We start from the raw sequence: 23,591 nt of genomic DNA on the forward strand, positions 1-23,591 counted from the left end.
ATGGCGGGGGCTTCAGTGAAGGTGGCGGTGAGGGTCCGACCCTTCAACTCCAGAGAGATGTCGAAGGACAGCAAGTGCATCATTCAGATGTCAGGAAACACAACAAGTGAGTTCAAATCTGAGTCGTTCTTTGAGTTGAGCTGAGGTGATGTGGCCGTAACCACCAACTCTGATGCATCTGACGTTTGTGGCTATGTGCTGCATATTATGACCACACTTTAATGGCAGCAAGATAAGTGCATGTCAGTCTTGGGGACAGATTTCAATTATTATACTTTCATATTTTTCCTATTTTGGTTAAAGCCACAAGTGGTGGCTTTAACCAGTGGTGTTGAAAGTCCCTCATACACTTCAGTCCCTTCACTTGGATGTTTGTTTTTTTAATTGCAGAAAGATTTTAGTTGCAGATTTTGACACAAGAAGGCTGTTTTCACATCCACCTACTAAAGAGGGAAAGTCTCTCTGCGCTCGCCGTGGATCTGAGTTTAACATGTGGGACTGCAGCTAATGATGACTGTTATGATGAATGAATGAATGATTATCCTTTTAATCTGCCGATCATTTTCTCAATCAGTTGATTCATCTTTTTTCTCTGTGAAATGCCAGAGAATAGTGGAAAATGGCTAGTATTATTTTCCAGGACCTGGGCTGACATCTTCAGATTGTTTGTTGTATCTGATCCACTGTGCAAAACCCAAAGATATTCAACTCGTTATTCAACCAAGACAAAAAAAGCAGCATATTTACAGATTTAAGAAGCTTGAACCAGTAAATAATTGGAATTCTTGCTTGGAAAAAGATTTGATGGATTATCAAAATAGTTGCCACTTAATTCTCTGTGAATCGACTCTGAAAAAGACTCTGACAAAGTGACTTTATTTTAAAAAACTGAGAAAACCAATGACCTCAAAATGGCCATCATTTTTAAGCTGTTAAAACTTTTTAGCTCGTACAACTTAACCCATCTCTGCAACTACAAGGTCTATTTGAATAATCAAGGTATCATAATAAAGGGAACACTTGAAATATGTGTTCAGATGTGCAAGTATAAGTATATATGTCACTGGGTCTGAGTAAATTAAGTTGGCACACAGCATAAATGAAAGATTTTTAAAACAAATTTCCTTTCCCCCCCCTTATATGTTACCATAGGTGCTCAAAATATAGCCAAATTGGGCTCCGCTCGGGCTTAACAGGTTAAATATAATAGTCTGCTTTACTTGGTAATTCTGAGGTAATCTTTTAAAAGTAAAATCAACTTTTAAAGTTTAGTGTCTCTTAAAGCCTCAGTTGCAAAGACACTAAGAGTGGACTTGTCAGTGAAGCAGGAGAAATCTTTTTTTCAGCACTTAGACTTTTGAAATGTAACATATTTACATATTCATAGATGCTGTTTGTTTTCTAATGAGGGAGAAGGAGTAGATGTAATCTTAGGAAGGTCTAACTGGTTAATTGAACTTCTTTTAAGGGGTCAACCAACGTGTTTTTTTCAATATACAGATACCGATACTGATTATTAGTAGTCAAGGAGACCAATAAACAATAATTCGAACTGATACACATTTGCAGTAAAAATTTAAATCTTAGTGTCAAAGTTGAGAATAACCAGTGATGGAATGTATAACGAACTTCAATTGACTCAAGTGTTTTACTTTTACAATTTTGAGGTACTTTACTGAAGTATATCCATTTTCTGCTACTTTAAACTTCCAATCCACAAAATGTAGTTAATAACTTTAGGCGCTAGTTACTAATAAGATATAACTTGTGATGGCGAAAGGATGTTGCATCAGAGCCAAAGTAGTGCTTCCTAAATTAATTAATTGTATCGGCAATAGGGCCCAATAATTGACCAAGCTGATAATCAGTCTACCCCTATTTCTTTTTAGTAAAACCTGAGCTGAAGAGTATTTATATATTTTATAACATGTCGGATGGGGGCTTTAAAAAAAGAAAATAATCTCGGGGATTAGTAGGCTAAAAGCGATGTATAAACACCAACTTTAACCCGGATTATCTGTTCTTTTTGCAAACAAAAATGTATGTTGTCAGAAAACAATGAAAATTAGGAGGAATCATCAGGAAATAAGATATGATACATATCAGATACATAAAATATACCATGCATGCATACTGTATATAATCTGTAAAATGAATTTGCAGTGATATGTTCCTTCCTCTTCTTTAGAAATATTACTCTAACTGTATTCTTTGATACTATCCTTTGTCTTTACTCCCTAAAAGAGATGAATATAACTGACTGAAAAATGTAACTGAAACGTTGAATACTTCATGTTAGCTGACAGGAAGCCTCCAAAGAAAAAAGGCTCTTTAGTAATTTTCCACTCCGCTTCACAACACATTCATGTGAATAATTGAGACAGTCTGATCGAGCAGCTCTAAGGTCACGTATGTTTTTAATGTCTCGCTCGTGATTTCAGGGTGTGAAACACAGAAGCGCAGCGACCTTCATGCTCCTGTTTTGATCTAATTCCTGTGACCTACATCGAGACAAGTTTAGCTTTTTCACCTCCAGTTATTTATCTTGTAGACAGCTTTGCCCTCCGGTAACAAGAGAGTGGGCAGGGAGGCATGCAGCATCTTGGCAGCTCGAGAACGAAACAAAAGCTTCAGTCAGGCCTGAAGCCTGTCGGTGTGTGTGTGTGTGTGTGTGTGTGTGTGTGTGTGTGTGTGTGTGTGTGTGTAGGATGTAGTGACCGCCGCAGCTCTCCTCTCATCATACGAGCTGCAGGGACCAAAAAGACCTCGTTGTTCTGGTCGGGGCCAGACGAGGGGTCAGCTGATGCAAGTGTGTGTATGTGGAAGAGAAAGAGGGAGTGTGTCAGAGCCTATTGTGGCTGTGTGTGTTTGTAATGACCTCATTAGAGCCAAACTTTCATTATTCTATCTGAGTAACTTCTCTGACCGCTGAATGTGAGGGCTCATGCTTTCCAACAGTTGTCCTCTTATATTTTTCTGCTTTGTGATCACACTGCTCCCCGTTATCTGCTAATGGATGGATGGATGGATGGATGGATGGTCACGCTGTGTTGTTTTTGGCTGAGTGCATGTTTCAGCAGGACCTTGCTGCTGCTGCTGCTGCTGTAATGAACTTGTCCACAGGGGGCGATGCAGTGGATTCAGTCTGCAGCCAAAAGGACAGCTGCTCTGGCTCAGTTCTTGTTTCATATTCTGCTCCCTCCTCTTCCCCTCCTCTCTTTGAAAAGGATGAGTGATGCATTTAAAAACTGCTGCTTTTGACCCGCACTGTAGTGTCTCTGGTCAGATTACTTCAAAGTGTGGGCCTCATCTCTATGTTGATGCAGTTTTGACACTTTAAATGCTGGTAAATCTGCTTTAACTCGAAGGCATGCTTTCATTTAGCCACAGTAGTATTGCATTACTGTGTATATATTTTGTTCTAATCATGATTTGCTGTTATTTGGTGGTTGAAAAAAAAAAGTAATGGGACATAGTGACAACAAACATCACAACTTGGAATCAAACCTTGCCCACTGTGATCACAGTTCAGACAGATTAAATGCATTTTAGCTACCAGTCAACTATCTGTAGCTCCTCTATTTATATGTGTTGGTGGTTCAAGATCGATTATTTTCCTTTAGAAATAAGCACATAAAGGGGCAATGCGTTTTTCTCCACTGACATCAAATGCAATCACCGAACTCTTAATGATTTTAGATAAGACGTTCGCTTCCCAACTCATAAGCAGAGGGGAAACAGTGATTGAATGACAGATAAAATATGAAATAAGACAAAGGAAATAAAGAGTGAATGTAATTATAATAAGGCAATATACACTCTATTCAATACATTTAGATTTATGCTTCTTTTCAAGACATTTAACACAATTATAGACACTGAACACAGTTTGAATGAGAGTCTTCCCCTAAAATGATCAGTCTTGTTCTCAATGAAGAGACTGAAGCACCCAGTGATTTCTCTACTTGCACAATTTAAACCCAATATTGCATTACAAATCGTTCTTTTTTGGCACAAGCTTATCATCTGTCATGCGAGCTAAAGCTCAATCAGTAGATTGTGGACGCCTTCAAGATCCATCACAATCTACAATGTTACAGAATTTTCTTTTTTAGAGACCAGTAAATGATTTTGACTGTTGTACTAAGAGTTTTGAGAACACGGAACGTTTTGGAGCATTTGGCAAATAGAAACAGAGTTTTCGCAGTCACTTTTCCCTCAAAACGGTGCCTCTGTTTCCAACAATTGCATCAAAACAACCAAGAAAAGCTGTTTGTAATCAAGATGACACTGCATAAATGAATGAATTGATCATGACGGAAAATATTTGTTAATTTATATTGAATTTGTGTGTGTTAGACGATAAAGGTACTGCGATGGTGCAACGAGACGAATGAGAGTGTTTTGAATTGAAAGGTTTTTGACTTAAATGTTTCCACAGTTTGCAGTCTGCAGGTTACGTAAAACGGACAGTAAAAAGACCGAAAGGAAACAATGTTAAGATTGTTAGAGTGACTCTGTTTCGGATGCCTCTAACTGATCTGTCTTCTTCTATTTTAGCGATCCTGAACCCCAAACAGCCGAAAGAAAACAAGAGTTTCAACTTTGACTATTCTTACTGGTCACACACCACGGTGAGTTTCACTGCATCACTAGTCAGAGAAGAAATGTACTCATTTGCTCTTAAACAAACCAAGTATTTAACTGGGGAAGAAACGCATTTGATTGAGCAACAAGCGTGTTTTGATGTCAGAGAGACATCAAAGCACTAAGACCGAGCACATATTCATGCTGTGAAAAATGCTAACCCGCCGCCTCTCTCATCTTTTTGCCTTTATTCTCTCTGTCTGCAGCCTGAGGACATCAACTATGCGTCCCAGTTGCAGGTGTACAAGGACATCGGAGAGGAGATGCTGCTTCATGCCTTTGAAGGCTACAACGTGTGCATATTTGCATACGGCCAGACAGGAGCGGGCAAAAGCTACACCATGATGGGCCGACAGGAGAAGGACCAGCAAGGAATCATACCTCTGGTAATACAGAATACACGGCCGGTCTATAATTAAACACAAAATACAAAAGGATTTACGTATTCCTGCTGACAGAGAAGCAAATATCTTCTCGTCTTTAATCTTTAATGAGACCACAGCAGTGAAAATCTGTTCTACATCTGTTCTTTGTAGCTGTGCGAGGACCTATTCACCAAGTTCAATGGCAGCAATAATGACAACAGCATGTCTTACTCTGTGGAGGTGAGTGATGTCAAACTTTAATGTTCACGTGTGCTATTTTTCACATTTCCGGCTCTTGGAGGCTTTTCTGGGCACAATTTGTCTCAATCATGAAACAAGTCTGTACAAACCCGAACATCTAAGACTATAAAAGTATTGAATTAAGTTCTGATGTCTTAGAGCATAAATAAATACATATTTGTTGTATCAGATAATCAGAGGCTAATTCAATTGATTTGCAGTCTTTTATTGCCACGGAGCCACCAACTAGTATTGATCACCAGTTAAAAACTCATACAAAACGTTGTATAACTCAACCAGCTCTTTGGCGGTGATGGAATGTAACTAAATATATTACAAGTTAAGTTAAGTACAATCTCAGCTACTTGTACTTTACTCGAGTATTTCCATTTTCTGCTACTTTATACTTCCACTCCACGACATTTATTTGACAACTTTAGTTACTAGTTACTAGTATTTTAAATCAATTTATTTTATTGGTAGTTATTGAATTCAGGTCAATCACTGAACTCAGCACTCACCAGAGACTCCAGTCCTCTCTCTTCTTCTCCCCCCTCTCTTCTCCGTAATGTTACGTTCATGAAGTAAAGTACATTTCCCCTCCAGCTCCAGTCCACGGTCAACATTTCATTTCACAAACACCCGACAACGGAGGTCACCTCCGCTGGTCACTGCTACAGTCAGGTTGATAAACAGGAGTGAAGCTCCGGATCAGAGCAGAATCTGATGTGACTTTGGGTGTTTATTCCTCCAGGAGGTCTGGCTCTGCGCCCCAATCTTTTCTCTAGAGCTGGCTGGCTCCACTTTGTTATGATAGAGAGACTCTTTGCGCCAGAACTGACATATTGTGCATTTAACTTAGTTTAATATCAGATACTTTAAGACTTCTACTATTCGTATCGGTGACTGTCACTTTTACCAAAGTAATATTTTAACACAATATCTTTACTTTTATTTAAGTATGACTTTTGGGCACTATTTAAAACTGCTCTTTGCCTTCTGCAGGTGAGTTACATGGAGATCTACTGTGAGCGTGTGCGTGACCTGCTGAATCCCAAGAACAAAGGAAACCTGCGTGTCAGAGAGCACCCTCTGATGGGACCCTACGTCGAAGATCTGTCCAAGCTCGCCGTCACTTCATACAACGACATCCAGGACCTGATGGACTCTGGAAACAAGGCCAGGTAAAAGAACGAGACTGAATGGACTGTGGAAAACATGAGGCATTCAGTGGCTGGAACAAATGATGGATAGAGCAGATAATGAGTCAGTAATACGCATTGAATGCAGCGTTTTTCCTTTTTTTCAGGACTGTGGCTGCGACCAACATGAATGAGACCAGCAGCCGCTCCCACGCCGTCTTCAACATCATCTTCACGCAGAAGAAACACGACATGGATTCGGAGAACACATCAGAAAAGGTGCTGACAACAAGCTCAGCTCAGTCAAATCTCCCTGTATGACAGAAATAAATGATGTTTTTCTGCCTCTCAGACAAATAAATCAATAAGAGGAGGAGTTTTCTTTTTCTGAACCTTGTTTCACCACAGCAGCCTCAGAAGAGATTAATAATTTTATTACCTTTAATGACCCGAGTGGAGGCCGTCTGTGGCGTTGTTATCTGATGATTGTGTTGTTGTATTGATTGATAACCACGTATGATGCTCCCCAGCCAGCTCTCTCGGTGCATTTACAAGTGAAATATGTATGCTGCGGTGGATGTTTTATCTCCTTCATCTTATTTTGAAAATATTTTGTATCGTCACAGGTCAGCAAGATCAGTCTGGTGGACTTGGCCGGCAGCGAGAGGGCCGACTCCACCGGTGCTAAAGGAACCAGACTGAAGGTGAGAGGCAGCTGATGTTTAAGGTTGCTTTAATGGTGTTACTGCACACTCGGAGGACACAGAAACATTATTAAAGATTGTTTGATAGCAGTATTTCTAATTTAAAATGTTCTCGTGAATAGATGGAAAAAAACTTGATAAAACTGACTTTTACTTCTTTGTATTTGCAGGAAGGAGCAAACATCAACAAATCTCTAACTACACTGGGGAAAGTTATTTCAGCTCTTGCTGAAGTGGTATGTTTTTTTGTTTTTTTTTAACACTTCATAAAAATACTCTGGTACAAACTCGTATTTAATGTTGTTTAACAAACGTTGGCATCTCTCTTCCATTTTTTCAGGACTCAGCACCAAACAAGGTGAGTAATACCAACTATCACAGATTTTAAACAGCAAATACAAAAAATTCAATATTTTTTTAAGCACTTTTCTGGTGTGATCAGCGGAGATATTGTGTTTATTTTGTTTGCAGAACAAGAAAAAGAAGAAGGTGGAGAGTTTCATCCCCTACAGAGATTCAGTCCTGACTTGGCTGCTGAGGGAGAATCTGGGTAAACACATCTTACATAAACCTCAGCTTTGAACACGATAAAATAATTTTGCTATCTAAATTATTGCATTGTCAAATGTTCTTGTCATTCAGGAGGAAATTCTCGCACAGCCATGGTGGCCGCCCTCAGCCCCGCTGATATTAACTACGATGAGACCCTCAGCACCCTCCGGTGAGGGAAAATATCAATGAATGCTCTTTTTAAAGATCATTGAAATCAGATGCTTCTTTTCTCCGTGAATAACATTTTGACGATAATGTCACGTGTAGAACAGATGAACTGGTTAGATTTTGAGCATTTTGCTGGATACATTTGCATATTAGTGAGGAAAATGGGTTAACCCTAACCCTTTCCAGGTTTATTTCTATCTATATTTGAAAGGATTTTATAGGATTTGTTCATATATCATTTATAATCTTGGCAACATTCGATTATTTATGGCTGTTGACAATATTCTCTGATTTAGGAGCGATGGAGATATTCACGGTGGTATCTATTAACATAGTGTCTCCCCTTAAGCTCATATTGTCATTAATTAGTCCTTGTTACTCAGTATGCAGATGCCAAGGCATCATGTTTCATAGCCTAATGGTTACATGTCCGCCACGACCTCCGTCCCTGCAGGTATGCTGATCGCGCCAAACAGATCCGCTGCAACGCTGTGATCAACGAGGACCCCAACAACCGTCTGGTACGTGAGCTGAAGGAGGAGGTGGCTCGCCTCAAAGACCTGCTGTTTGCACAGGGCCTGGGAGACATCATCGAGAGTGAGTGTCCCTCAAACAAAACACTCGTATATCCACATACACGCGCAACCTGAATTTAGATTTTTTGTGTGCAGTTTATCTTCTGACTGTACGTGTCAGACAGAGGATGATGGTTTAACTTGGAGTGTGGGTGTCGCTCACGCTCATTCTCTTCTCTCCTCTGTCCTATCAGCGTATCGCTGCACCGGCCCCGACATCACTGGTTTGAAATGTGTGTATAACTCGAGCAAGCCTGCGCTTTGCAACTAATAGAAATGAATCCCGAGCCGGCCTTCTTCCTCTCTTACCACACCAGAGACCGAACTAACAAAGACTATAAATGACGACATTCAGACAAGACGTGAATCAAGTGAAAGATATTTAAAACCAACATGATTATTTAGAGCAACACAAACAATAATCAGAGTTTAAACCTTGTTGCTGTAAGTGACTTTTATCAGGAATTCTGCAAAATGGCCTCCTCTTTTCTTTCCTTTAGTTCTGGTTTCCATGGCAAGATGTGTTTTTTCTCTCTCAGCCTCTAAAAACTTTCATCCTCAATAAAGCAAAAAATCTAAATTGGCTGATCCTGTGGTTCATTAAGAATCTGAAAGCAGACAGAGTCAAAGCCAGCTGATCAGTGATCATGGAAGAAAGGACTGACTGGGAGGACGCCATTTTGGTTCTCTGTGTGTGGAGCTGATTGGAGCTATGAGTCAGGTGCTTAGAGGCTGTGCTGAACAGTTGGAAAACAAAAGGACATGCAACACATAAGACAAAAGACAACAAATCAGGCTGTATTTGATCTTCATGCATTGTAGTGATGAATATATTGTTGATTTTCTTTCTCAAAACATTCTCATGCTTGCGAGCTTGTCGTCCACGTGTATTTCACTGTCAGAGAAAAATTTGGCATTTTGTGCCCGCTCTCAGTTTGAGTTGCTCTTTTGTCTCTGTCTGCGATGGCTTTGGTAAGCAAATGACCTCTGCTTCTTTGATCCATTATTTGAGCTTTCTCTTCTTTTTTTTGTACTCCTCCCCGTTGTTCCCTTGTTGTTTTTTTTCCTCCTTCTTATCTGTTTCTCCGCGTGTTCCTCTCAATCCCTGATGTCTCTCCTTAATTACCCGGCGTCTGCTCCTACCTTCCGTCCGTCCGTCCTTCCTTTCTTCTTTCCTTGCTCACTTCCCATGCGACGCCTCTCTCTCTGGCAGACCTGTGCGATTACAAGAATTTTGTGAATAATCGCCAGGCTGTCAATCAAAGGGGTGATCTCTCCGCAGTGTCCAATGCCATGACAGGAATGAGCCCCTCGCCCTCGCTCTCGGCCCTGTCCAGTCGCGCCGGGTCCATCGCCAACCTCCAGGACCGCATCTTTAGCCCGGCCAGCGAGGAGGCCATCGAGAGGCTCAAGGTAGGAAGGGTGATGGTGAAACTGTTAAGTGTGTGGGGAGGTTCGATATGTGCTTGCAGACAGAAGTGAGGTGAGTTTGGATGAGAAAATCAAAAGAAATGTGGTGGAAAGGCTCTTAAAAATCCATGATTGAGCAAAGTTAATAATTCCAATTTGAGTGTGCTGAAGTTTAAATCTTAAAATTGCCAACAGGAAACGGAGAAAATCATCGCAGAGCTCAATGAGACATGGGAGGAGAAGCTGCGACGAACTGAGGCCATCCGTATGGACAGGTAAGTCAAACATAATCATGCATGAGTCATGGTGTCATTGCGTGATCAGAATAATCTCCTCCAAGAAATTTACAATATGTTTAGCCTTTTAAAACTCCCAACAGCCTCATCTGTAGTTGTGTCGTTAATGGGCTAATTAGCAAATGTTAGCATTCTAAAATGCTAAACTAGGATGTTGAACATGATAAATATTACACCTGCTCAATATCAGTGTGTTAGCATTGTCATGCTGAGTATGTTAGCATGCAAATTAGCATTGAACTCAATCTACGGCTCTGTCAAAGTACAGCCTCAGTGAGCTGTTAGCATGACTGCAGGTTTCAGTTGTGTTTTCTTTGGTTAATTCTAACAGCAGGGCTTTTTTTATGAAAATTACCATAGTCTAATAATCTATTGACGCATTAATTGCATTTTTATATTCAACTTTTCATAGAAGCAGCAGTCCATAAATGAGTGACATAGGCCGAGTATCTTGTGAATTGAACAGTGGGTGTTAAAATTAACAAGGGTAGAAGTAAAGTCAAAGGCAAAATATCCTTAAATTATACCTTTTGAACTATTTTTACCTTATTCTGTAAATTATATGTTCTGGTGTTAACTGTGTGATTGCCTCCTGCAGAGAGGCCCTGCTGGCTGAAATGGGTGTCGCCATGAGAGAAGATGGAGGCACTGTGGGCGTCTTCTCCCCGAAAAAGGTGAGATGCTTTTCACTGTTGCACAATATTTACATTTATCTAACCTCACACAAACACTCAACCATATTTGTCACGGTCGCCCTTTTAGACCCCTCATCTGGTGAACCTGAACGAAGACCCGCTGATGTCAGAGTGTCTGCTGTACTACATCAAAGACGGCACCACCAAGTAAGGTTTTAAATTTTGAGATCTAATCTAGATATTGTGCTGTTTCCTGAGACTCAAATGGATTATCTTCCCTCAGGGTTGGCCGTGAGAATGCCAAGACTCGCCAAGACATTGTTCTCAGTGGCCATTTTATCAAAGATGAACACTGCACCTTCAGCAGCACCACAGGCCCTCAGGGAGAAGGTAAAGGATGCCAGTGCCAAATGACAGTGTTACATAAACAGAACATATATGTATACATGTTGAACAATAAGAAAGCCATGGTTTATATTGTATATTTATCAAATACTTTGTTGTAATAGCTGTATAATCTTGTCCTAAACAGGATGTGTCATCCTGGAGCCATGTGAGGGGACAGAGACGTACGTCAACGGGAAGAGAGTGACCTCTCCTATTGTTTTGCGGTCTGGTATGTTTGACGCTTTATATTAGTTTGTTAGAGAACAGAAAGTAATTGTATCCAGAGGCAAAGCAGAAAATACACAACACAAAAAAGGAAAACACAAAATCATCAATACCAACGTTTAATCAGGTCTAGTCTGTAGTTTAGTTTTTTATGCCATAGCATTTGAACTTTTCCATTTGACTTTCTAGGGAACCGCATCATCATGGGGAAGAGCCACGTGTTCCGCTTCAATGATCCAGAGCAGGCTCGTCTGGAGCGAGAGAGGACGCCGTGCGCTGAGACGCCAGTGGAGCCGGTTGACTGGGCCTTCGCTCAGAGGGAGCTGCTGGAGAAACAAGGCATCGACATGAAGCAGGAGATGGAGCAGAGGTGTGTGGAGAAGAAACTGAGTTGATGATGATGATTGGGCTCACTGTATTACGTTACTATTCACTGATCTTTGGTCATATTACTGTTTTAACTTATAGTTTTGAATCCCTTTCAGGCTTCAGGAGCTCGAAGATCAGTACCGCAAAGAAAGAGAAGAAGCCAGTAACCTGCTGGAACAGCAGAGGCTGGTGAGTGCGAGCTGCATTTAATAAAGAAGTTCATTTTATTTACCAGTTCTAACACGCCCATTCTTGATCTGAATCTTGTGTCTCCTTTCAGGACTACGAGAGTAAACTGGAAGCTCTTCAGAGACAAGTCGACTCTCGGTACCTGGAGTCTCCTGAGGAAGAAGAGGAGCCTGAGGAGGAAGGTGATACTGTCACTTTTACTGTCACAATTATCATTATTATCTGAATCAGGCGGCTCTTTTCTTTTCTGGTCAAAATGTATTCACCCATGGCTTGTGTCGTGCCCTCCAGTGCCGTGGACGGAGCGTGAGACTGAGTTGGCTCTGTGGGCGTTCAGAAAGTGGCGTTTCTACCAGTTCACCTCTCTCAGGGATCTACTTTGGGGCAACGCCATCTTCCTCAAAGAGGCTAATGCCATCAGTGTGGAGCTGAAGAAAAAGGTAACGCAGCACTGTGAGATTATGTTTTAGATAAACAGAAAACAGATTTTTCCTACTTCCATTTTGTTGTAAAAGCCTTAAGATTGTCTAAAACCTGTCCTTTGTTGTTTCCTTGGTGTTATCCCTCTTTAAAATCACAATATCTAGATGAGAATAATCTTTTTTTTTTAAGTCAGAGTGCAGATTTCTCACCATTTTCATGAAGAGTTAGCTCTTCAGTCCAGACTGCAGGCAGAGTGCTGATTAAAAAGTGTCTGTCAGTGGCCATTGACAAAACTGAGATTAACTGGATTTGCATCAGAGTGAGTCTGTCTCACTTGATTGTCTTCCAGTGAGTCATCATAATGTAATACACGGCGCTGCATACTGAATATAAAATTGCTGCGGCAGAAGGCAGAAATGACAAAGCATAATTTTGACTTGTTTTAGGCCAAAATTAACTTTCACTGCTTCATGTCTCACTCAGTTTTTGATGAGCCCTCCAAGCTGCTTGTATTACAAGGAGCAGAAGATCAAGCTCTTACCTTAATGCTGGATATTTTCTGTTTATTGAAGGAAGATGTTACAACGTCAGACCTGCTCTTTCTCCTCTCTTTGAGACAGGATGCAGGAGGATATGAAACAAGCAGTCCCTAATGTCTTGTTTCTCATGTCGTCCACAGGTGCAGTTCCAGTTCGTCCTGTTGACCGACACTCTCTACTCTCCCCTGCCCCCCGACCTGCTGCCACCCTGTGTGGCCAAAGAGAGGGAGAGACGACCTTTCCCTCGAACCATCGTAGCCGTTGAAGTGCAAGATCAAAAGAACGGAGCCACACATTACTGGACTCTAGAGAAACTCAGGTACAGTGGTTTTGTCAGTTATGATATGTGTTTTTATTTCAGCTCTGTCTCTATATCTAGTTTTGATCCATGCATCAGCACATACACTTAAGATATGTTGGCCCTTAGTTAGTTTTTTCCTCTTGTTATACTGCCCCCTGCAGGCAGAGGCTGGACCTGATGAGAGAAATGTACGACCGTGCTGCAGAGCTCCCCAGCAGTGCTGTGGAGGACTGTGACCACGCTCTGACTGGAGGCGACCCCTTCTACGACCGCTTCCCCTGGTTCCGTCTGGTCGGCAGGTTCGTCACCGACTAAACACCAGCGAATGATATTGATTTTGATTTAAATCCGGCTCTTTCATCGCTCAATAGTCGCTTTGATCACATCCTCCTTCTCCCTCAGGGCTTTTGTGTACCTGAGTAACCTGCTGTACCCGGTGCCCCTGGTACATCGCGTGGCCATCGTCAGTGAGAAAGGAGAGGTGAAAGGCTTCCTCAGAGTGGCTGTGCAGGCCATCTCAGGTACAAGTAGTCTTATCATGGCATTGGCGCTGCTCTTTTGACTTATTATGTATTTAGAATGATTGTGAAGCTGGTTTAACATCTCGTCCTCTTGTTTTGTCTCACTTCAGCCGATGAAGAGGCCCCTGATTATGGCTCCGGTGTGAGGCAGTCAGGCACTGCCAAGATCTCCTTTGAAGACAAACAGTTTGAGAAGGTACGACTGGGCCAGTGATTTGTACTGGTATCAGTTATGACCACTAAAAGTCAGATATAAATGATCGGGTTAAATAATCTGAATTTCTTAAATGTTCGTGTTTGATGTGAACAAATAGATAAAAGTTTCTCTCTAATCATAAAGCTGACTGTTTTACCGTCTTACTTCAGTTCCAGACCGAGTCGTGTCCTGGTGGTCTCTCACACTCCAACACCTCCCAGGAGGAGCTGCGAATCGTGGAGGGAGAAGGACAGACCGCAGACATTGGAATCTCTGCCGATGAAGTCAACAACAACACCTGTCCAGGTGAGGAGACAGAAAGCGGCAACATCCAAGGCGAGTCAATCCCCATAGACCCCCATGTTAAAATGCACAGCAGAAATAATGTTGTTTAAAGTCTGGTATAAGGGGTGATTTATTTATATAACTCACTCGTTTAAATTATATCAACTTTTCATGATTAAGGGCACGGCCACTTTAAGTGACAGCTAGCCTTGAATAAAGAGGATGGAGGAGTTAAATGGAAAAGTTAAAAGTACATTTTGAAGTTGACCCAGCTAAAGTTAATGGTACACCAGTGTTGAACTAAATCCTTAAATGAATAGGATAATTATCTAAATTAGCATTTTTTTTCTTCCATGAAGCCATCGAGGCTCCGCAAAGCCCAGTCAAGAGTACAGGTCTGGGTCTGGATCTTCCTCTGGACCTCTCCCCAGAGAAAGCTCTGTCGCACCTGAAGATCGGCAGCACCTTCACCTTCAGAGTCACTGTCCTGCAGGCCTCCAGCATCTCGGCCGAGTACGCCGACATCTTCTGCCAGTTCAAGTGAGTTCAAGCACCAAAGTGCTGTATAATGTTATTTTGAGACACAGTTCCAGTCCTTGTTTTCGTCAGAAATCTCTTGTGAAACATCTAATAAATCCAATCCAATACAAAAAAATACAATAAAAATGATACATCACTTTAAATTCAGTAAAAATTATTCATCCAGTTCAACTTTCTACTCTTAGATAAAAATGGCATATTTACACCTCTTAATGACATTATGTTGCTATTAAAAGCTCATATCAAATTGTTTCAGCACAAGATTAGCTGCAACACAAGATTGACTCAATTTTCTAATTTACATCAGTATGTATTAAAATGTTGGCTGATTTAATGGAGTCACCTTTTTCAGCTTCATCCACCGCCATGACGAAGCTTTCTCCACCGAGCCGCTGAAGAACACAGGAAGAGGACCTCCGCTGGGCTTCTACCATGTTCAAAATGTAAACACTAAACTGCATATTTAGACCCATTATCAACAAATAATAATGATTACTGCTACTGAAATATTTGTACTTGTCTTTTAAAGTATTTCCTCTCTTCTCTGTTAGATCACAGTGGAGGTGACAAAGTCCTTCGTGGAGTACATCAAGACTCAGCCCATCGTCTTCGAGGTGTTTGGTCACTATCAGAAACAGCCCTTCCCTCCGCTCTGCAAAGACCTGATCAGGTCAGGGAGAAATTTAACCTTTAATTTCCTCCAATTGATAATTTTGAGGTGTCAGTTTCAGATGATAAAAAACTTTCCTAACGTTTTTGTTTCTCTGTCTTTTAGTCCACTGAGACCTTCCAGGAGGCAGTTCCCCAGGGTGATGCCCTTATCCAAACCAGGTTAGCACTGACATTCAGTGTGTCTGACATTTAACCACACATTTAACCACCTTTGAGCTCAGTCTCATTTAGTCTGTCACTCATTCATCTGTTCACTCTTCTTTCCTCCAGTGCCGGCCACAAAGCTCAGCACCCTGACTCGCTCCACCGCAGGACCTTGTCACGCCAAATACGACCTCATGGTCTTCTTTGAGATCTGCGAGCTGGAAGCTAACGGAGAGTGAGTCAGTGTTTCCACTTTGTATCACAAAGCGAGGCACGCGGATGATCATGTGCACAAAAAAACTTTGTCTGTTTCTGCAGTTAATCTAAAGGTCATCTCAGTTAAAGAATTTAAAATTATTATTAATGTGCTGATTGTTTCCCTGTTTCTAGCTACATCCCAGCTGTTGTTGACCACAGAGGCGGGATGCCCTGCCACGGCACGTTCCTCTTACATCAGGTCTGACCATTTAACACCATCATGTTTCCAGATGTTTCTTGTGTCTGTGTTGTAGTTTAATATATTTTTATCTTCACCACCGGAACAAAAAGGTTTTTCTTCCCGTCTTCTCTCTCGACTCCACAGGGCATTCAGAGGAGGATCACAGTCACCATCGCTCATGAAACAGGAAATGATATCGAGTGGAAAGAGGTGAAGGAGCTGGTTATCGGTGAGTAATAAAGACGTTTCGAACACATCTCTGGCCAAGATGGTTTGACTTCAGTGGGAAGAAATCTTTAGAAGGATATTTTCTCTCTTATCGTGACTTGTTTGTCTTCAGGTCGCATTCGAAACACACCAGAGGCCGATGAGACCATCATAGACCCAAACATCCTGTCCCTCAACATCCTGTCTTCTGGATACTTCTGGCCAAAACACAACGACAAGTATGACTCTGAGACTGAGTATTAATTTACTTCTCTGTCTGTTTGTTTACTACTTGATATTCAACAACAGCTGTCTTCTTTCAATGTGTTCACAAACCTGTGTAGGGAAATCTGTATGGAGGACCAAAACTGCCCATATTAAAAATCACTAACTAAATGAATAAATTAATTAATATGCCATTAAATAAGCCAAAAATAATATTTTAAAAAATAATATAGGCATGAATTAATTTCTAAAATCTTACACAGATTGATATTTTTGTTTTAAAAGCTTCTGCATTTATTTGCCGTTATATTAATTACCTTATTTATTTACTTTCCCATTTGATTTGAAATTTTCAATATTAATTTATTGATTTTTTAAATGTATGTATTTATTTATTTATTTATTAATTATTTTCTTCTTTGCGGTACCCCCTAATTTTTTTATTTTTTTTTACCACAAACATATTTATTTCTGTGTTTTTTTGTTTAGTTTTTTACATTGCTTTTATGCATTTCTGCTTCATTATGATATATCAGTTGCTTTGTTTAGTAATTTAACATTGCTTCAATGTGCTTTTTATAGTCGAATATAGTTTGCCTTTAATCAGGGCTGGGCAATATGTTGTATATATGATATATTATATTGTTAGTGAGTTAAAAGTGTTGTTGTTCTTATCTTAGTCTCTACCCACTTAGTCATTATATCGACATTACTGAGGATTATTCATCAAATATCTCATTGTGTTAGTATTTTATGAACGTACCATTAGTCCTCCATACAATACTGTCGCAACATCCATATCAAGGTATTTGGTCGCCTAGTCCTGCCATTTATAAAATTCTTTATAAGAGATTTTTAAAATATCTACATCTATATCGTGTATCCAGACCTTGCCTATGGATAACATAATATTTTATTTTCAGGCCATATTGCCCAGCCTTACCTTCAATGCCTTTTTCTGCTTGCACTGATCAGTATTATTTGCTGAGTTCAAACTTTTAACAGCTGCAGTTAAAAGTTTCTAACTCGTGTCCTGTTTCTCTTTATTCTTTGTTAACGGCAGCGTCTCCTTGGGAGTTGATCATAGGTATAAAATGACAATCACTTTTTGTCTCTTCAATATTTATTTCTGAGAACAACATGTCCATTTGCTCTTAGGATTTTCATAAAGTTGACTCTTCTCTTCTTCTAAAAATCATGCAGATAGATGATGACATTTTTGTTTGTCACGCTGCAGAACTTTCTACCGTTTTGAGGCAGCGTGGGACAGCTCGATGCACAACTCTCTGCTGCTGAACAGAGTCACTCCCTATGGAGAGAAGATCTACATCACCCTCTCTGCTTATCTAGAGGTACTGGAGACAACAAGTAATGCTAGTGACTCATTTTACTTAATTTGTTGTTTGTAGAATTAGCCGTAGAAATTCATCTCCATCATAATCAGATACTTGGCGGGCTGATTTGTCACTGTCTGATGTATTTTAACTAGATGGAGAACTGCACTCAGCCAACAGTGATCACCAAAGACTTCTGCATGGTGTTTTATTCCCGTGACGCGAAGCTGCCGGCCTCTCGCTCCATCAGAAACCTCTTCAGCACCGGCTGCCTCCGGCCCTCTGAGAGGTACAGATTTATGGATTCACACAGTCAGAAATGTGTTGGTAGTTTCATTAATTACGTCTCACTTCTCAACACTTTTGAAATGTTTTTCCTTCTCAGTAACCGCGTCACTGGAGTCTATGAAGTCACCCTCTGCCACGTGGCGGACAATGGAAGTCCAGGTGAGACTGAAATCAAAGAAAATAATCAGTAAAAATAACAAATACTTTCCTTTGTTTGTATTTTTTAACGCATTTTATAAAAATCTTTCTTATTTTTACTTTTGTCCAGGCATGCAGCGTCGTCGCAGACGTGTGCTGGACACCTCTGTGGCGTACGTCCGAGGAGAGGAGAACCTGGCTGGATGGAGGCCTCGCAGTGACAGCCTCATCCTGGACCACCAGTGGGAGCTGGAGAAACTCAGTTTACTGCAGGAGGTGATCTAATCTAATAATCTTCTCTAAAACCTACTTGAAATGTCAACAGTCCAAATGAATCTCCCTTCAAGCCTTTTCGGACCACAACAGCTGATGTGAAATTTGTACCTGCTGGTGTTTTTAGGTGGAGAAGACCAGGCACTACCTGCTGCTGAGGGAGAAGCTGGAGGCGACTCTGCAGGCAGGACAGGACGCGCTCTACAAGAGCAGCGACATCAGCGACTTTGCAAAGAGCCCTGTCCTCAGCCACAGTCCTGGCAGCAGCCCTGCCCTCGACAGCCCCAACCAGAGGCAGAGGGAGCTGGCTGCCAAGGTGACCGCTGCTCTCTGAGGCCTCCAACGCTTCATCTCACTTTAACTATTCGTTCTGAAATTGTTTTGATCCGATACAGACTTTATTTAACATTGTCTGAAAAGGTCTTTCACTTTCTTCTTTCCAGTGTCTGCGTCTTCTGATGCACACCTTCAACAGGGAGTACAGCCAGGTGAGCAGCAGTGCCAGTGAGAGCAAGGTGAGCCCCAGCCTAGGCCCTCTAACCCGGCCCGTTAATCCTTCTGAACCTTTACCGCAAAAATATTAAAGCCCCGCACTTCAACCATTCTCTTCGTTCATTATTCTATCATTTTTCCTGCACAGATTCCTCTATTTTTTTTTACATTTCATTCTTCCTTGTCCCATCTTCTGTCTTCTGTCATATTAACCACTCAGTAGACATGAGTCAAATATTATTCCTAGACTTCGTTTGAACCGGCTGGATGAGAGACAATATTGACTCAGGTCTACTGCTTCACTCTGTCTGCCACAACCAATGCATCCATATCTCATACCTTAAATTGATTTAGCTTCTCTTTTGCTCCTTTACCCACCCTCATCCCTCCACTTTAGACCCTGCGAGGCTTCCACTAACCCAATGTTACTCCTGCATGTCCTCTTTAACATGTTAATCAGCGAGGGGCTCTTAGATAATGAGGATTTATATTATAATGGTACAGGAATGGTTCTACATTACATTGCTAGAAAATGACAAATTGTCTGATTGAACTGTTCTCTGAATGCATGTCTGTGTCGTACGTGCTTAATTGTGTGCCGGTTTGTTTTGTCTGTATCTGTATTCGTCCCTCTGGTCTTGTGTGTGTGTGTGCGTGCTACTCCACGCACGGTTTGTCGTGAATGTGTCTCTGTGTGTGGTTGTGTGTGTTTTAGCTTTCTGAGATGTCGGCGTCGCTAATGAGAGACTCCTCCTCGTCTCTGAGCACGCTCACTCCATCCTCTACCTGCCCCTCACTGGTCGAGGGACATTATGACATCAGGTATGTGATGCTAATGCTGCTACTCATCGCAGTATCACTGTAATACAACGTATAGATCTGTCAGGTTTAAGATACCTCGCTTCACTGTGCTTCAGGAGATGAATAAAATGTAGGTTCTTCTTTGTTATAATCATGTTACATTAGATAGTCTGCACGTCTGTTGATTACAGTGCCTTCTTCGGTGACACAGTAGATGATTTTTGCTTGACTGTCCCAAAACACTGCATCTAAGCTTCGATTTTCCTACGTTTACTCTGAACAAACCATTGTTGTTGCTGCCTCTGTCAGTTTCTTTCCAGGAAAAGTAGGATGCCGTCATAGGTGTATAGAAAATGCTTCTGATGTGCTAAATGACTCATGAATGATTCCAATTGGTGATATCATCACAAAACAAACACGAGAAGTTGGCCGTGGTGCAAGTAATTCAAATATTTACTTAAGTAGCAATATCACAATGTAAAAATGCTTTATGTGTGAAGGTTCTGCATTCAAAATCTTACTTAAGTGAAAGTACAAAAGTATGATCAGCAAATATACTTGAGATATCAAATTACACAGATTAGCTTCTTTCAGAGTGTTAATATGATGTAAAACTCCATTATTATCCTAAAAAAACAAAAAACAAAACAACCAAATGTTAATGAAGTCACCATTAATAAAACTGGTAAAGTTAGACGACTAACCTACTTTGATATTCAGAAGAACATATCTTGGCATATTTATACTTGTGACAAAACTTAGTTAAAGATGTAATCATTGACAAATCACTTATTAAATAAACCCAATTATATGTAATCCATTTAACCACAATCCTGCCAGTAACTGAAGCCTTTAACTGAATGCAGTCAAGTATGTTCCTTTTGTCACATTATAAACACTTTATTCATGTTGTGTAGACACACTGAACCCAGTTCAGGAGCTTCAACACCAGATCTGGACCCGTACAGCCCAGTGGACAGAAAGAAAGCTCTCAGAGGATGCACCTTTGTTCCTGACATCCAGGAGATTCGTGTCAGGTCAGACCACACACAATTATTAATCCTGAGTCACTGTGGTTGAACATTTTATTAATAACCTGCAAACTGTTTTCCTGTGGGGAACAGGAATTAAGAAAAGTTGTTTCAGTTTTTCTTAACATTACGATTTCTTTATCTGAATGCAGCCCCATTGTGTCAAAGAAAGGCTACCTGCACTTCCTGGAGCCCCACACCAGCGGCTGGGTGAAGCGTTACGTGGTGGTGCGCCGGCCCTACGTCTACCTGTACCGCAGCGAGAGGGACAGCGTTGAGAGAGCCGTCATCAACCTGTCGTCTGCGAAGGTGGAATACAGTGAAGACAAACAGACCTTACTGCGGGTACGACCCAGCTTCGGTTCAATAATAACACTTCTTTTTAAATAAATGACCCGATTGAACTTATTTTTCTATTTCATATCTCCAGACTCCCAACACGTTTGCTGTGTGCACTGAGCATCGTGGGATACTGCTTCAAGCCACCAATGATAAAGAGATGCACGACTGGCTGTACGCTTTTAACCCACTGTTAGCTGGCACCATCAGGTAAAGATAGAAGATGATACAGAGGAACTGTAGAGGGGTAATCCAACATAACACAATGTAATCACACATAAATTTATTAGTGGCATAATAAAAACACCATTAAAATGTTTATTTTGCTTGATTCAAAGAAAAAGGTTTAGTCTTTAGTCTTCTGTCTTTGATCTCCTCTCCTCAGGTCAAAGCTCTCCCGGAGAAAGTCGGTCCAGTCGGCCCCCGCTGCTCAGAGGATGTGAGAAGTGAACCGGTCCGATGGAAAACAAGCAAACAAACAAAACAATACAATCTAAAAGCTCCACTTACCATCCTGCTCTAATGAACATAGACCATATAAACATTATACAACTCATTTAAATAACCTTCTATATGATGACTGTCCCAGTCCCAAACATCACTCGATCGCTCATCCCAAAACCCAACGAAACCGTCTTTTCTCTGTTTTTGCAGCCGCCACCTGAAAACCCTGCATGGTGTGATTCCCCCTGACCTTTAGAAGAAACCTAAGACAAACTAACCACCTAAACCTGTTAATTAACTTACCTGTGCTGGGCATTGGGACTAGTTTTGATTAGTTTTCATGTAGAAATCTGCGAGGCTACTAGTTCCCTGTGTATAGTTACCAGAAGGTCAAGTCCCTTCTTCATCATAGTAGCTGAAAAGTAAGTCCCCAGTTTGAATCAGCCATTCACGTATTTCTAAATAACGCCGTCAGATGAGGAGGAAAAATGACAATAGCTCCACATGTATCCATCATATACTGTGCATTACCTCAGTTTGGATTGGCTTGGTGCTCTACAGCATAGAGTATTTGTTTCACTGCAGAGGTTTCAGATAAAGAACAGATCAGTCGTTTCAACTTTGAAGTAGCATGAGGGATTTGTTAGGACAAAAGGGTGAGTTGTTGTTAGTGTCGTTTCCTTTTCTAAATGAGTTTGTTGACTACACTGAGGCAAAATAATCCATTATCAGGAGAGATGGCTCGTGTCCTTGCCTTTTTTTAACATGATCCCTTGTGCTTAGAACCACAAAGAATATCGTTATTTATCGTTGCTATCGTAGGTTCTCTGCACTGTTATTTATTGTGACAGGACCACTGACCACTTATGTTGCATGGCACTTTATTGTCTTTATTGAGTTGATGTGTTGTATCATTCACACATTTGTTCTTACCAAAGCTTTATTTTATTGTTTTAAATCTTTCAAATCATTGTCCACTTGTACAGTTGCATTAACAGATATTTGGGATGTTAAATGAATAGTTTGACATTTTGGGAAATAAACGTATTCGCTTTCTTTCCGGGCGGTAGGAAATGAGAAGATTGACACGATGCTGTATGGTAAGTATAAAGCTACAGCAAGAAGCCGGTTGGGTTAGCTTAGCATAATGACTGGAAACAAGGGGAAACGGCTAGCCTGGTTCTGTCCACAGGTAACAATACCGGCCTACCAGCACCACTAACAGGGCAGTAATTATAATGTAAATTAAAATATGCTCGCAACGTTTCCCTTAATATATAATATAAAATTATGAATTATAAAATGTGCCATGCCATGACAGACACCCGCGCAACGCAGTCCGAAGTAATCATTCGCAAATGTAATCATATACATGCAGTAAATAAACTTACAGTGTACTGCAGTTCTGTGTGTGGTTTGTCCAAGTGGTGTTGCCGTACCCCAGAAAAAAGCTGCTGCACCAAAGTTAACTTGTAAATATGTAAATAAAAAGGACAATTTGCTCAACCTTGGTAACAATACCTGCATCCCTAAGCTCTAATCTTTACCATTATGTACAATGAAACAAGAAAAGGGAAAAAGGAACAACAGCAATGTAATACACTACAATCCACTATTCGACATTAATGTAAAAACAACAATAATAATAATTACAAAAAGTTGATCCAATGTGTAAATGACTTTTATTTTTTTTGTAAATGGCAACAAAGTTAGATTTCTTGTCTCGGGAACCCCCCCCCCCATTGCAAATTGGGGCCCCCCAATTTTGACTCCAATTTCTACGGCCTTGTCGTCTAAAGCTCACTTAAAAAAATGTATATATCAATTTTTTTGCCTAGCTTTCACCATCTCCAGTCGTTATGCTAGACTAAATCACTTCAGCACAAACACCAAAGCGTAGTATCCTTGTAAAGACACAGTCCCGTTACTGATGTGTTGCACTAACTTTTCCTCCCTCGGGGAACACTGGTTATATGCGTAACCTCCACCTGTACCCTTTGGCAAGAATGCGAAGAAGCCTACTGTATTTCCCAAACTGTTTCTACAAACTTATCA

The 23,591-nt window shown here is 40.8% G+C and overlaps 1 protein-coding gene across 1 annotated transcript; it reads left to right on the top strand.

Moving 5' to 3' along the window:
• Positions 1-21,615, top strand: kif1ab (kinesin family member 1Ab). Its single transcript, XM_073490925.1, has 48 exons — positions 1-106; positions 4,561-4,634; positions 4,854-5,033; positions 5,184-5,252; positions 6,258-6,436; positions 6,562-6,673; positions 7,021-7,098; positions 7,269-7,334; positions 7,439-7,456; positions 7,570-7,648; positions 7,741-7,819; positions 8,273-8,415; positions 8,588-8,626; positions 9,607-9,806; positions 9,999-10,078; positions 10,698-10,773; positions 10,862-10,941; positions 11,018-11,124; positions 11,267-11,350; positions 11,536-11,716; positions 11,832-11,904; positions 11,996-12,086; positions 12,196-12,344; positions 13,007-13,185; positions 13,329-13,466; positions 13,570-13,688; positions 13,799-13,884; positions 14,055-14,224; positions 14,560-14,709; positions 15,062-15,152; positions 15,261-15,379; positions 15,485-15,540; positions 15,652-15,760; positions 15,916-15,982; positions 16,109-16,193; positions 16,305-16,410; positions 17,460-17,483; positions 17,634-17,748; positions 17,886-18,019; positions 18,116-18,177; positions 18,287-18,432; positions 18,557-18,745; positions 18,873-18,944; positions 19,637-19,743; positions 20,640-20,759; positions 20,906-21,098; positions 21,184-21,302; positions 21,478-21,615. Exons 1-48 carry the CDS (start codon positions 1-3, stop codon positions 21,533-21,535), a joined length of 5,157 nt encoding a protein of 1,718 aa, XP_073347026.1. The 3' UTR covers positions 21,536-21,615.
• Positions 21,616-23,591: the final 1,976 nt, after the last annotated feature.

The sequence above is a fragment of the Pagrus major genome, chromosome 21 (genome assembly GCF_040436345.1).
Source record: "Pagrus major chromosome 21, Pma_NU_1.0".
NCBI lineage: Eukaryota > Metazoa > Chordata > Actinopteri > Spariformes > Sparidae > Pagrus > Pagrus major.